Source organism: Macrobrachium rosenbergii, chromosome 42, assembly GCF_040412425.1.
Source record: "Macrobrachium rosenbergii isolate ZJJX-2024 chromosome 42, ASM4041242v1, whole genome shotgun sequence".
Taxonomy (NCBI): Eukaryota; Metazoa; Arthropoda; class Malacostraca; order Decapoda; family Palaemonidae; genus Macrobrachium; species Macrobrachium rosenbergii.
The window spans coordinates 55,571,201-55,586,449 of record NC_089782.1 but is presented as its reverse complement, the minus strand read 5'-3'; the positions used below and the strand labels follow the sequence as shown (position 1 = coordinate 55,586,449).

Below are 15,249 nucleotides of genomic sequence, written 5' to 3'. Positions count from 1 at the left end.
GGAGAGGATCCAGTTGGGCCTTCAGCAGGTAGAAGGGTTCCCGTCCAGCAGGGAAACGGCCGGTACCAGCTTGGAGAAGTCTGAAGAACTCGGAGGGGGAACAGGCTCAACAGAACTCAATACTATAGCACAGAGAGTTCTGAGAGGATGCGAAGAACAAAAAGTGTCTCTTCTTCCCCAATTTACATTGGGGAGTCTCAACATATGGGCCGATTTGCTAAGTCGCTCCCGTCAGGTACTGTGAGGGGATAGTGGACTTTGGCTCTGGAAGTGGCCAGCAATGTCAAGTTTTCTGGAAGTGGCCAGCAATGTCAAGTTTTCTGGAAGTGGCCAGCAACTGTGGACTTATTCACAACGTGATTAAACCATCGTCTTCCGGTTTATTTCTCACCAATGGTGTTCCCCATGTTGATAGGCACCGAGGTGATGTTACAAATTGGAATTACATGCAGGTGTACGCCTTTCCTCCATCCGGTCTCATTCATCAGGTAATAGGGGAATTGTGGGAGAGTGTCAGGACAACTATGACTCTAATAGCTCCCTGCTCGCCATACCACGCTTGGTTCCCTGGAACTCCTAGAGCTCCCTACGGAAGTTCTGATGTCCCTACCCATGTGAAACTTCTCAGACGACCACATTCGCACTATTATTATCCAAACCCTCGTGTGCTGTACCTAGTTGCAGGGCGACTGTAGAGAGAGCCGCTAAACAGTCCGGACTCCCTAAAGCTGTGTCTAGATAGTTTTCTTTTAGCTTGAGTAAGTCAACCGGTAAGCCTTACCAGGTCAGCTGGACAAGGTATAGAGGTTAGTGTCGTAAGGAAGGTCATTCCATCTCTAGACCTTCCATAGCCAAAATAGCTGATTTTCTTTTATTCCCTTGGAAAATCAAGGGTCTTTCGTATTCGGCTATTGCTGACTAGCGCTCAACGATTAACGGTACAGTTACTTTCCACCTTCCTGAAATCTCTAGTAGTAAGATAATCGATGATTCATTATGTTCTTTTGAGATTGAACGTCCTGTCTTGCAGACTCGGGCCCCTCCGTGGGACTTGTCGGAAGTACTTCAATATTTTCTTGCGTTCCCCTGCCTTTGAACCCATTGAAGCTATAACATTAAGACACTGACTAAGAAGTTGCTTTTTCTTACGGCTTTAGCTTCAACTAAAGGGTTGGGCGAGCTTAAGGCAGTTTCTAGGTTGGGTTCCTATGCGAAAAATAATACGTATTTGTGTGTCTTCCGGAATTTATGACGAAGACAGAGTCGAAGGTTAAAACTCTGCCTCATTCATTTTAAAGTTCTTTATCTGCAGCATTTGTTCCAGCGATCCAGCGGAGATATCTTTGTCAGGTGCGAGCATTAAAGTCTATTTATCAAACGTTGGGAAACTGTCTGCTTCCGCACACACTTTTTGTCTCTCCACGGAATCCTTCCCGTCCGCTGTCAAAGAATGCGATCAGTTGCTTTCGGAGGGAGGTGGTTTCCCAGGCTTCTTAGGGTTGTTCTTTATCATCATGACTGTCCCATTTGCCCCCACTAAACCTAAGCACACCCCTGCTAAACCTAAACACATCCCCACTAAACCTAAACACACACCTCCCCACTAAACCTAAATACACCCCCCTCCCAGTAAACGTAACACAAACTTTGATACAGAATTATTAATCCTAGGAGAAAGAAAAGCATTTTCAATAATATATTTCTGTGGTATCAAGTACAGTACATGAAATGAGGTATGATAAACCCATAGAGTTTATTTACCACATAAGTTACAAAGGGAATGGGGATGGGGGAAGGGGTAAGGATTTGAAACCTACCCTATTACCTAAGTTGGGTCAAATGATGGCCACATGCCAAATTTTGTCCAGATTGGTCGTGCAATTACCACAAGTTGCAAAGATAAGGGGGATGGGTGAATGGGAAGTGGAACAAGGTACGGGTTTTAAACCTACCTCGTTATCTAAGTTGGGTCAAATGATGGCCACTTACCAAATTTTGTCTAGATCAGCCAGGCAGTTACCACCACATTAGTCACAGGGGTGGGGGAGTGGAAGGGGATGCAGGTTTGAAACCTACTGTATTATCTAAGTTGGATCAAATGATGGCCACCTGCCAAATTTTTTCTAGATTGGTCAAGTATTTACCACATTAGTTACAGAGAGAAGGGGGATGGGGAAGGGGAATGGGGTACGGGTTTGAAACCTACCCTATTATCTAAGTTGGGTCAAATGATGGCCACGTTCTAAATTTTGTCTAGATCGGTCAAGAGTTTACCACATACTCGTAAGTTACAAAGGGAAAGGGGATAGGGGAATAGGAAGGGGAAAGGGGTATGGATTTGAAACAACCCTATTACCTGAGTTGGGTAAAAATGATGGCCACTAGCCAAATTTTATCTAGATTGGTTAAGCGGTTACCACAAGTTACAAAGGGAAGGGGACGGGGAAAGGGAAGGGAAGGTTAAATGATGGGCATGTGCCAGATTTTGTCTAGATCAGTCAAGTGTTTACCACACAATTTACAAAGGCAAGGGGAAGTGGGTGTGGGTTTGAAACCTATCCTATTGCCTAGTTTGGTCAAATGTTGGCCATGTGCCAAATTTTGTCTAGATCAGTCGAGTGTTTACCACATAATTTACAAAGGGATGAGAAAGGGGAAGGTGGTATTACCTAAGTTGGGTCAAGTGATGGCCACTTGCCAAATTTTGTCTAGATTGATTAAGCAGTTACCACATAAGTTACAAAGGGAATGGGGAAGGGGAAGGTGGTACAACTGTAAAATCGACCCTATTATCTAAGTTGGGTCGATTGATGCCCACGTGCCAAATTTTGTCTAGATTGGTCAAGTGGTTACTGCATAAGTTACAAAGGAAAAGGGGGTTGGGGGAAGAGGAAGGTGTTACTGGTTTGAAACCCTACCCTGTTACCTAAGTAGGGTCAGATAATGGCCATGTGCCAGATTTTTTCTAGATTGAAACCTACCCTATCATGTAATCTAGATCACAAGGCCAGCTAAATGGGGGAAGGCGGTATGGGTTTGAAACCTATGTGCCAAATTTTTTCTAGATCAGTCAAGCATTTACCACATAAGTTACAAAGGATAGGGGAAGGCGGTATGGGTTTGAAACCTACCTTATTATGTAAGTTGGGTCAAATGATGGCCATGTGCCAAATTTTGTCTAGATTGGTCAAGTGGTTACCATGTAAGTTACAAGCGCTACGTAGAGGGGAAGGGGGTTACAGGTTTGAAACCTACACTATTATATAAGTTGGGTCAAATGAGGGCCATGTGACAAATTTTGTATAAATCAGTAGAGCGCATACCACATAAGTTACAAAGGGAAGGGGGAAGGGGAAGGGGGTACAGGTTTGCAACCTACGTTATTACCTAAGTTGGGTCAAATGATGGCCTTGTGCCAAATTTTGTATAGATTGGTCAAGCGGTGCAGATTTCTGTAGTGCACAAACATATGGACAAACGTACAAACCCACATGCAAAGTCACATAAAAACATTCACTTTTATATACATTATATATATTGTTATGGATTACGAGAGGGATACTACATTTTTACATTACTCCAACAATCTTAGCCTTAAAGAAAACCCCTTGCAAGTTTAGTTGAAGGTTACCAAGTGAGAGTATGTTTCTTAACACTGATTTATTTTAAACACTCAACATGGTAAATTCACAGTGGGAATAATGAACAAATCTCACTAAAAATAAACGAGTAGAAAAAGGGCACAACAGTGAGTCAGTGAATTGATAATTAACCCATCAATATTGTAATAGGTTACATGTAAATAGCCGCTTGCAAGTGGTCTGTAAGCCCAAACGATAATTTAATGATATCCGCCTCGGTACTGGTGGTTTCTTCAGGCAATCGGGAACACAGATGCACGACTACGCAGGTAACTTGCAGTGACAACACTCCTGGAGGAGAAATAATTCCATATAAGACTACTAATGAATTGATATCTCTAGGAATGAAGTGATGCACAAATTGGAGGGCATCGCCTTACTCTGCTCACTTCTTGGCAAGAGGCATGAATTACTTTATGCACTGTTCAAGGAATTACACACTGGATATAACAAGTTCGCATTTTAAGTCGAAGGGACAGAAACTTAATTGAGTTGTGAAATGCGAGAGATGATAAAATGAATCAAAGAAAAAGACACTGGCTAACCATTTCCCTTCCGGGGCAAGTACCATGATTGCTTCCTGGTACTGCTTGCGCACAACTCTCTGTTGACGTGATCAAATTTTCTCTCGGGCAGTGTCCAGCAATAGGGGACAATCAATCCAGTTTGAGAAAATGAGTTCCCACCAGCCCACGGCTTGATACTTGGATGGACGGAGATGTTCTGTGGTGACAGGCAGACTAACTGGTAATGAAGGATGCTAGTTAATGCCTCGGATACTGCTTGGGAGCTTAGCTTCAGCCACTGTCGCTGGCGCATATATGCTGATTAGAGAAATGATCTTGGGTCAGTAATAGTGGAAAAAGCAGTGGGGTTTAATTGAATTTTGGGATTCAGACAGAGGGAACAGCAAGCTGCTTACAGGTGCAGTCCCTGGGGAAGCATTACGGCCTCACCCCTTGAAGAGGGTGGCAAAACACTCCTACATTCTCCCCTGTCACTCCAAACCTTATGGGTCTGCCTATCCCCCAACTGGTTGGATATTTTCCCCTTTACTTTTATAAGTTATCGATCCAGCAACGTAAAAAAAAAAAAAACGTAAAAGCTTCCCTTTAAGCAGACATTCCACTCCCTTTTGGGCATGAAGGTCCGCACTAGCAAGCTGCTGCTATCGGTGACATTAGGCACTTGGCCCTAATGGGTCTTTGCCCGTGCAATTGGAAATACTGTAGTCTAAGAGGATATACAGTAATACCTCGATCTTACAAGATTTGAGTTGCGCGAACTCACAGAAATGCAACTTTTCATTGGAGCCTAACTAATTGTCATACGCAATTTTTTCACAGTCATGCGACATTTGCGAATCCTCGAGAGAGGAGGGAGAGGGAGTGAGAGAGATAAGGGTTGTCCTTACCTAAGAGAGTGAAATTATTTATCAGTTATATTACAGAGACAGAGAATAACAACACAAGAGAGAAAGAGAGAGAGAGATTATCCTTACGTGGAATATCAAGTTAAATTATTTATGAATTATTACGGAGACAGAGAGAATAACAAGAGAGAGAGAAAGAGAAGTTATTCTTATGTTAGATATCAACAGATGGAAATTCATGATTTATGAAGGAAAAAGAAAGAAGAAAGAGAGAGAGAGAGAGTACCAGAAATCCTTTGACACGCTGTGGGCAATGATTGACATATTTGACAGCTTTGCCCTCATCCCTCTCTTCAAAAGTATCTAAAAAAATGATTGTTTAACATGACATAATTTACTATAGAAATATATAATGATATTTGTTTGTTTAACATATATATAATTTACTATAATAATATATATATATATATATATATATATATATATATATATATATATATATATATATATATATATATATATATATATATATATTTATATATATATAATATATATATATATATATATATATATATATATATATATATATATATATATATATATATATATATTTTTTCTTTTTCTATCACAGTCAACCTATTCGACTGGGTGATTTTTATAGTGTAGGGTTCTGGGTTGCATCCTGCCTCCTTAGGAGTCCACCACTCTTCTCACTGTGTGCACTGTTTCTAGTAGCACACTTTTCTGCACGAGTCCTGGAGCCATTTCGGCATCTAGTTTTTCCAGATTCCTTTTCAGGGATCTTTGGATCGTGCTAGTTTTTCCAAGTTCCGATCTTTGGATCATGCCTAGTGTTCCTGTGATTATGGGTACAATTTCCACTGGCATATTCCATATCCTTATATCGATTATCAGGTCTTGATACATACCAATTTTTTCTCTTACTTTCGCATCTACTCTGGTGTCCCATGGTATTGCTACATCAGAGCGATACTTTCTTCTTGATTTTGTCAATCAACATCACATCTGGTCTAATGGCACGTATCACCCTATCTGTTCTGATACCATAGTCCCAGAGGATCTTTGCCTGATCGTTTTCTATCACTCCCTCAGGTTGGTGTTCGTACCACTTATTACTGCAAGCTAGCTGGTGTTTCTTGCACAGGCTCCATTGGAGGGCTTTTGCTACTGAATCATGCCTCTTTTTGTACTGGTTCTGTGCAAGTGCTGAAATTTGCTTGTTTATGGTCTCCTCTTTCATATTGTACTTCCTGCATATGGGTGAGATGTTATTTCCACCTATTGTTCTTTGGACATATCTGGTTCTTAGGGCCTGATCTTGTGCTGCTGTTAGCATTCTTTCTGTTTTCTTCTTGAGTTCTCCCCTTTGTAGCCATTGCCATGTTTCATCGCTGGCCAGTTCTTTTGTTCCATATAAGAATCCTATAACGGAGCCACATCCTGCACCTCCTTAATCATCCTCTTAAGTTGGGACAGACGTCCCAAAGACAGGCCCTCATCCTCCTCCTTGTCTCCTGAACCTGGCGTGTCTTCTTTCTCTCTGGCAGACTTCGTCAGCTCTTCCAAATCCTGGTCCGTTAGGGAGTCAGAGTGGGCATCAATGAGGGTGCCAACTTCATCCAGGGTGATGTCCTCGAAGCCTTCTCCATAAAGAATTCTTGCCAACTGGACTGCCTTGTCAATGGCCAAATGTTGAATTTCTTCAGTAGTGAAGCCCTTATAATCGTGAACACGCTCTGGCCACAACTTCTTCAAGCAGGTATTAAGGGTCTCCTTCTTCATGTCATTCAGTGATTGGTTGATGACAGACATGTAACAATAGTGAATTTACACCAATGCTCCTTCAGCATAAATTTGCAGTCAGTGTCCATTGCATTCACAGGGTGCTCTAGGGAGTTCCCAGAATAGAGTGCCTTGAAGACACGGATCCACCCAGTCCATAAGCTGGAGGAGAGAGGTGGTGTTGTCAGGGAGGAACTCGAGCTGGACTCCCTGGTAATAAAGATGGAGAGGGTGGCCACCAGCATTATCCAAAATCAGCAACACCTTGAATGCCATGCCCAGGTCATTGGGGTATTGCCTAGCTTGAGGGTTGAAGCTCTTGAATGAACCAGTTAGATGTAAGGACTTTGGTAATCCAGGCCTTGGGGTTATGCATCCAAAGCACAGGCGGCAACACCTTGTTCTTATTCTTGAGGGCCCTGGGGTTTGCATCCTTGTAAATAAGGCCTGGTTTCAGCATGAAGCCAGCCGCATTGCCACATATTATGAGGGTAACCCTATCCTTCTGGGCCTTGAATCCGGAGGCTTTAGCTTTGTCCTTCATGAGGTATGTCCAGGATGGCATTTTCCAGAACAGGCCAGTCTCATCCATATTGAACACCTGTTCTGGATGGTAGCCCTTCTCCTTTATAATTTTCTTGAAGGTCTCTGAATATTTTGCGGCTGCTTCTGTATCTGCAGATGCTGCTTCCCTATGTAGAGAAACATTCTTGGGTTGGAACCGCCTCTGAAAGCGGAGGAACCACCCCTTCCTGTCCTGAAAACCTTGAGGAGCTGATGATGGTCCTGTTTGTGGCTCTTCCTCCTCTTCTTCTTCTTCTGGCACGGGTTTGTTGAAGCCTTAGAATTATAATTCCCCTGTGTCATTGCCTCCCTGTGCCTGTGCGTTGCTGCCTTCTTTAGCAGTTGAATATTGCTGGTATAGTCGTCTCACTTTTTCACGAATGATGTTGGAGTCGAGGGGGATGTTCTTCTTCTGGCAGTCCTTTATCCAAAACGCCAATGCAGATTCCATCTCGACGATTGTCTTATCACGCACTGTCGAAACTGTTTTTGCACTACTGAAGAAGCTCATGCTTACAGCCTTCCATATCTCCACCTCTTTCTTCTTAATGTACCTCATGGTACTTTCATTCAAGTTAAAATGCCAGGCTACTGCGGCGTAACTTTTGCCTTCCTTCAACATATCCAAAAGTTTTACCTTCTCATTGAGCTTCATGACTGCCTTCTTTTGTTTAGGCTCTTTGCCAGAATCCTTAGAAGGAGCAGGGCATTTAGGAGGCATTTTAGGGCACGAATGGCTGTGATACACAAAGATTTAAAATGACACACATAGATTCCCGGAATTTGTAACAGATTCAGTTACGAACTCTGGGACCAACTCGAGCATAACAGATCCCCTTCACCTTGAGTGCTTAGCATCGATGGCCGTGGAGCTTGCGTACACTCCGCCAAAGCCAGGATAAGCAAAGAAAAAAAAATTCTTAGAGTCATAATTCTGTCTGATGACCCTCTCGACAACATGTATGGCATACAAGCTAGGCAGTGAGAATTGCAACCCACTTGGGAGTCTGAGTTCCCCAGGTGGGCAAGACTGTTTAAAACTTCTCATGGAGACGAGAGGTCTACTTCCTTCAACCAAAGGACTTGGTCGAGGACAGCTCCATTGCCCTTAATGGCCAACACAAAGAGAAGCTTCTCACAGCAGAGAAGGTCCCTGACTCTGGATTCAAGTCTTTTTCAATCCCCTCCAGAATGACTTCATAGGTATGATCGGAACAAGACGCTACTTTGTCCAGGTAGAGTGCTGTGGTAGTACTGCATACCTTGATCTTACACGATTCGAGCTGCGCAAATTCAGAGACACGCGAACTTTTCAGTGGAACCTAATTGTCATAAGTGATTTTTTCACAGACGCGAGACATTTGCGAATCCTCGAGAGTGAGAGAGATGAAGGTTGTCCTCACATAAGAGAGTGAAATTATTTATCAATTACTATTACAGAGAGAGAAAATAACACGAGAGAGAGAGAGAGAGATTGTCCTTACTTGAAGTATCAAGCTAAATTATTTATGAACTGTTACGGAGACAGGGAAAATAACATGAGAGAGAGAGAGAAGTTATTCTTACGTTAGATATCAAAAGATGGAAATTCATGATTCATGAAGGAAAAAGAAAGAAGAAGGAGAGAGAGATAGTACCAGAAATCCTTGACATGCTGTGGGCGACGATTTACATATTTAACAGCTTTGCCTTGCCCCTCTCTTCAAAGGTTTCTCAAAAGATTGGGAAATGATATTTGTTTGTTTAATATATCATAATTTACTATAGAAGTGTATAAATTTTGTAGTGACAATTATAGTATTATTATTATTATTACTATTTAATCATATTAATCTTATTATTTGAAAATTAGTACTTATTATTAGGTAACTCATTTGTTTATCAACAAAAATAAACTTATACATGTAACCATAAAAGTTCTCTCATCTCAGTAAGAGATGAGAGAATTTTTATGGTTACATGTACAGTATATGTTTATTTGTTTTGTATGATAAATAAATGATTTACCTGATAATAAGTACCAATTTTCAAATATTAATAATAATAATAATCAATAATAATAATAATAAAACTGTGATTACAAAATTTATACATTTCTGCAGTAAATTATGTAATATTTTAAACACACAAATATCATTCCCCAATCTATTGAGAAACCTTGGAAGAGAGGGGCGAGGGCAAAGCTGTCATATATGTCAGTCATTGCCCACAGCGCATCAAAGGACTTCTGGTACTCTCTCTCTCTCTCTCTCTCTCTCTCTCTCTCTCTCTCTCTCTCTCTCTCTCTCTCTCCTTTTCCTTTATACATGAATTTCCATATTATGGTCCTACATAAGAATAACTTCTCTCTCTCTCTCATGTTATTCTCTCTGCCTCCGTAATAATTCATAAATAATTTAACTTGATATTTCAAGTAAGGACAATCTCTCTCTCTCTCTCTCTCTCTCTCTCTCTCTCTCTCTCTCTCTCTCTCTCTCTCTCTCTCAGTCTCAGTAATGTCGCTGATAAATAATTTCACACTTTTAAGGACAACCCTTCTCTCTCTCTCTCTCTCTCTCTCTCTCTCTCTCTCTCTCTCTCTCTCTCTCTCTCTCTCTCTCTCTCTACTTTAAGTTAGCACTCACACATTTTTGCAACTTGTCTTTACCTGTACAGTAGATAGTTTAAATTGATCTTAATTTTGCCTGTACCATCTACGAACTGTAAATGCGCTAGTGTGGCAAATACGTTCGAAAACATAGAGACATAATAACTGTTCATGAAAAAGCATTTCAGAGCAAAGAGAAAGAGATGTAGAATAAAGAAGTTATTAAAAAGAGATTGAGAAGACTTCTAAAAATAGATCGGTCGGAAGGGGAGAGGGAGAGAAATGCTCTTCCAACTCTCTATTTTTATGTTAACCATTTATTTATTTTTTTAAGGGTAATACATTAAGCTAACTTTTAAATAAAATTGCAGTAACCTTAATTTCATTTAAAAGTTAATAATTTGGGAGCATGGTTAGGGTCAAATTTAGTGTTTAAACTTTAGAAGTAAGCATTTATTAGGACTTTTTAGAGACCATGCCAAACTTACGCGATAATTTGCCTTGTGCAAGGGATTCTGGAACCTAACCTCGTGTACATTCAGGTAATGACTACACTAAAGAGAACTTGGCATCTCAGGCATAAGTATCAGTGTGTCTCCATTAGTACCAACTTGGCCGAGGAAGGGGTGTCCAAGGGCACACCCTCTTTCGAGCTTCGTGAGACAGCAGTGGGACTGCTCTTTGTCTGACTAGGTAGACAGGAGTTAGGTCTGGGCGAGAGATCTTGAATTTAGGGTCATCACCCTATCCCTTGCAATCTGGAAGAACCTATTGGTTCAGCAGGTAATACGGGCAGGTATGTGGTCACGCCAGACCATATTATCTTTAAGACTTGCCCATAAGTCTTTGGACATGTTTTTCCATGGATCTTGTGGTGGCTGCCCAAGTTGCGTGGCTCATCAGGCTCCGTTAGGGGATGTGCAGCTCATCTAAAGTGTTCGGTAGCAGGAGATGTTTGTGAGTGACTGGTCTCCTCCCTTCTCTCTTTTACCTGTCTCTCTCTTAAGACAGAGACAGGTTGCAGGCCGTCATGTGCTGGATGGACAAGTTTGCAGGTGACTACATGACGAGGGCATCCTGTCCTTTATCTTGTATAGATGGTTTGGATGCATGTCCCTCCCCTCTCTCTAGACAAGGGGAGAGAGGGGTAAACAATAAAACAAGCACTTTTTTTAAATTATTGATGTAACCCATTATTTTTAGCCCAGAAGTCTAGCAGTTGCAACATCCGATATTTCCAACAAGCTAGAAGCGTAGGATTCCTTCCTCAGCCCTTCAAGACCAGGAAGGTACGCCCTTGTGGGTGGAACCAACCAGTCTGTTCAGAGATTTACTTAGACTCCACCCTCCAGTGAGTAAGTCTCCTATGTAAATATTGATTTGTATTTGTGTAGGAACAAATAGCAAAATTTTAAAGTAATTTACATTTGCAGCCCACATCAGCCATCCATTGGTCTGATACCTGGGCTGAAAGGCAAAGTAGGGTGCAGGCTGATTAGTGGGCGGGGCATTATTCATAATCTTGCTTTGTCTTGTAAGTCATCAAATCATTTTTAGTGTCAAAGATTATTACTTGTGTTTTAAGGTTTTGTTATCGTGCCTTCTAAATATTTATCTCTTTCAGGCCTTGAATTATGCAGTCAGTACAGTGTAGATGGTGAGGGCCTTGCCATCTGTTGGATGGCCTTTGCCACCAGCAATGGATACAGCTGCCTATCTTTAGAGCATCTTGAACATTTTGAACGTGATCAGCTGGTAAAGGAAAAGAAGAATGCAGTCAAGAAAGTTGAAAGTATTCAAATGTACGACATCAATACCATGTATCCTTTTGTGCACTTTCTTAGTTAAAGAATGAAAGGAAGAAGGATGTATGGTGATTAGCATGGGAGTAAAACTACCTGCAAAATATTGAAGTATTTGCATGTGTACTTTTGTTTATTGTGTTGGTGTAAGGAGAATATACATTACGGTAATCTTGTTTTTTCCAATTAATAGAGCTGAGGCCCTATCGGATAAGGGCGAAACCCAGATAAGGTCAGGTAAAAAAAGTGGGTGTAAAACTGGCAGCACCGTACTCTTACTCTCCCAGTCTTGTCAATACTGCATAACCATAAACACTCAGTATGTTTATAAACAACAACCATCACCGTTTAAACTAAAAACTTTATGCAGACAACAGTTATGTACCTTATTTTCCCATATTTGTAACAAAATATAGTGTATAAATGCACTTAAAAAACTGAACCTCTTCTCTTACTCTTCCGTAAACCAACACAGTTTGGTAGGTAGGTATCATACTTGTGCTTACCCACAGCCTACCATGGTTTATCACCACTATTGTATTTTTGATAGTGTGGTCGCTTGTTTTGTCCTCAAGGAGTTACCCTTCCATGGTCTACCAGAGCTCCATGGTGACCAAACTAAAATCAAAGAATTCTCTTTTAGCTGGTCTTGTGGCCGGGTATTGTTTTATAATGACAAACACTATACAGTAATGTGTGATGGAGTATGTAATGGACTCAAAGATAAGAGGGCACCTTCCCTTATCTTCACTGAACCCATTTTTCCGTCAAAATAAGAAAGAAGAAGAAGTGATTATTGCGTGTGAGCGTCCCCATATTGTTGACAAACAGACCAAGAAGATGTTAGGTTTTTGGTCAGGCATGGTATTGTTTACTGCAAGCCAGTGCTCCGTAAATTCAGCTTTTTGATTTTCCAGTTTCATTAGCGAGGATCATGGAAACATCTAAAATTGCAAGTTGTGCTTAATTTTAAGTTCCAGTTATAGTTTTAGTTTTAAACTTTTGGAATTGGTAATTTGTGTGTGAAAGCCAGAAACTGGTGTTTCTTGTGAGTACATGGTTGTTAATTGTAAAAAGCGCAAATTGTTTAGAAGAATTTGTCATTCTAGTTAGATGTTTTAACAAAAAGAAATGTTCCACAATTTATCATTAATATAGATAATCCTTTCAGATAATGATGTCTACAATAATCTAGGCAGTAACCTACATCAGATTCAGTGAGAGTAATTTAGACTAGATTAATAGTGAATGTTGTCTGTAGCTTATAACTTAGGATTACATATCCTTAAGTGTGAACTAAATAACATAGATTATGTAGTAACGTAAATTAAGGTAAGTAAGAGCCTTTAAAGACATACCCTGTTATGGGCCTGGGCAGCAGCCTAGTTTACACAAGGACCCTAGGATTAGATAATAACCCGTACTCTTAAGCATGATGTAAATAATCCAGGACTAAGCAGTACCTTATGTTAGGTTAAGTGATAACCTTTTAAAAAACATCCCACTATTGAGGACTAGATGAAATAGTAATTTGTGCTAGATGAGATGGTAGCCTAGCTTTAAGGCTACATTTTAAGGTAATTGTGTTTTATGTAAAGACGATTGGTTAAACCCATGCCCTTACGTGTGAATTAAATAATCTGGATTAGTCAATAACCTACATTAGGTAAATGATAGCCTAGCTGTAAGGTTACACATTAGTAAGTTACTGTTTTATATAGTAGACCAAATAGCTTAGGACTGGATAAATATAAGGTTACATATTAGTAATTGTCTGTTTTTATATAGCCTATATATTTAAGAGTGACCTAAAGCAGTCTGGACTAGGCAATACCCTATACTATGCTAAGAGAGGACAATTTAGGAAATATCCTATTACTGTACAGTAAACCCCTGTATTCGAAGGGGATGCAGACCCCCCCCCCGCGACTAGCTAAAACCACCAAATACTTAGAACCCTTCTAAAAACACTTAGAACTGCCTATTTTGATAGTTCAAACACACACAAAACAAACTAAAAATGCTTATATTGTACAGGTATTATCCTACTTACGATGGGGTTAGGTTCCAAAATAAAAACCATTGTATCATGAACATAGCCTAGCCTACACTATAAAATATACTCTTTACATACACGGTATAGTAATTAATAATATCAGCTAATTCTGGAGATTCATGCAAAGTGACTTATGATATACAATAAAAAGAGAAATTGAATAACAAACAAAAATTAGCTTAGCCTACACTATGGTATATTGTATACATACACGGTAGCATAGCCTACATTATATTCTACTCTATATTCACATATCGTATTATACAAACGTCAACATAATGAATATGCATCTTTTCCATGGATCTTTTAAAATGTTATGCCTTAATTCACTGTATCCAATAATATTGTATATATTCTTATATTGCTTTTGTATTATAAATTGCGATCATTGCGATCAGTGTTTATTTCACCGCATTTAACTCAGTTCAGAGCGCTTTTCTTGCTTCTGGTTACTGTAAATGAATCTCTAGAATCCAGATACTTCATTTATAGGGGGTAAGGTTATTTTTCATTATACGAAGTGTTTCTAAGTCAAAATATAACTAAAATACGTCTCGTTGTGAAATTAATTTATCTATTAGTTTCATTAATAGATGACGATTGACGATGGCCGTTTTGGGGCGTTTGTTTTATGTAAAAAAATTCAAGATTCCATTTGTTATTTTCACTTGATTCCATCATAACACGAGCTTTATGTATTTATCGTTTATTGGCGTAAAAATAACAGTAATGTGTTCTTTCACGCCCAGTAGTTTTGATTAAAATACTTTTTCTCCCATTTTAATTACGATCAAATTTCATCAATGTTGCTGATGCACGATAATTTACAGTATAGTCATTAGCAGCTTGAACATTGTTTTCTCAGCTTCAGCTACAACCTGCAGCTTAAATTTAGCAGTATATTTCCTTGAAGATCTTTTATCTATACTGAATAAGGGTGTAATGTAAAAATATATCAGTCCTATTCTGCTTAACGTCATTTGTGCCATAACCTACGGTAATTGTGTATTGCTGTATGATGGTTGAAATACCAGGTAAATGGCTGTTGTTACCTGATTCGGTTATAAGCAAAACAACAGTTTCATAGTCGGTTGTTTATGGCTGCATGCATTTACGCAAGAGTATAACGTTACTAACAATACTTTTATCATTCTCTTTTACTTTTTTAAGTGGAAGATGGGATAAAGAGATGGAGGAAAAGTTGTCTATTGTAATTTGGTCTCTCTCACTGCCTGATTACGCTGCTGCCTGCACCCACACAAAATTTAAAAATATTTTATAAATAATATTGTCTTATTGGTATTACTGTAATTGCTTACCCCATTGCAAAATCGAATTATCACAAGGTGAATTATTGTAACTTGAGCATTACCTGAGTATTTTAATAGTTTTATCACAAAAAGTGCATTTAGTCATGAAAATGA

At 39.7% G+C, this 15,249-nt stretch overlaps 1 protein-coding gene across 4 annotated transcripts in view; it reads left to right on the top strand.

Annotated features, from left to right (window-relative positions):
• Window positions 1-15,249, top strand: part of DNApol-alpha73 (DNA polymerase alpha subunit B) — a 172,547-nt gene that overhangs the window by 30,694 nt on the left and 126,604 nt on the right. For all 4 annotated transcript variants that reach the window (XM_067086508.1, XM_067086507.1, XM_067086510.1 and 1 more), the window contains exon 2: window positions 11,592-11,787. In XM_067086508.1, coding sequence (XP_066942609.1) covers window positions 11,592-11,787 — 196 coding nt within the window. The remainder of the gene's footprint in view (window positions 1-11,591; window positions 11,788-15,249) is intronic.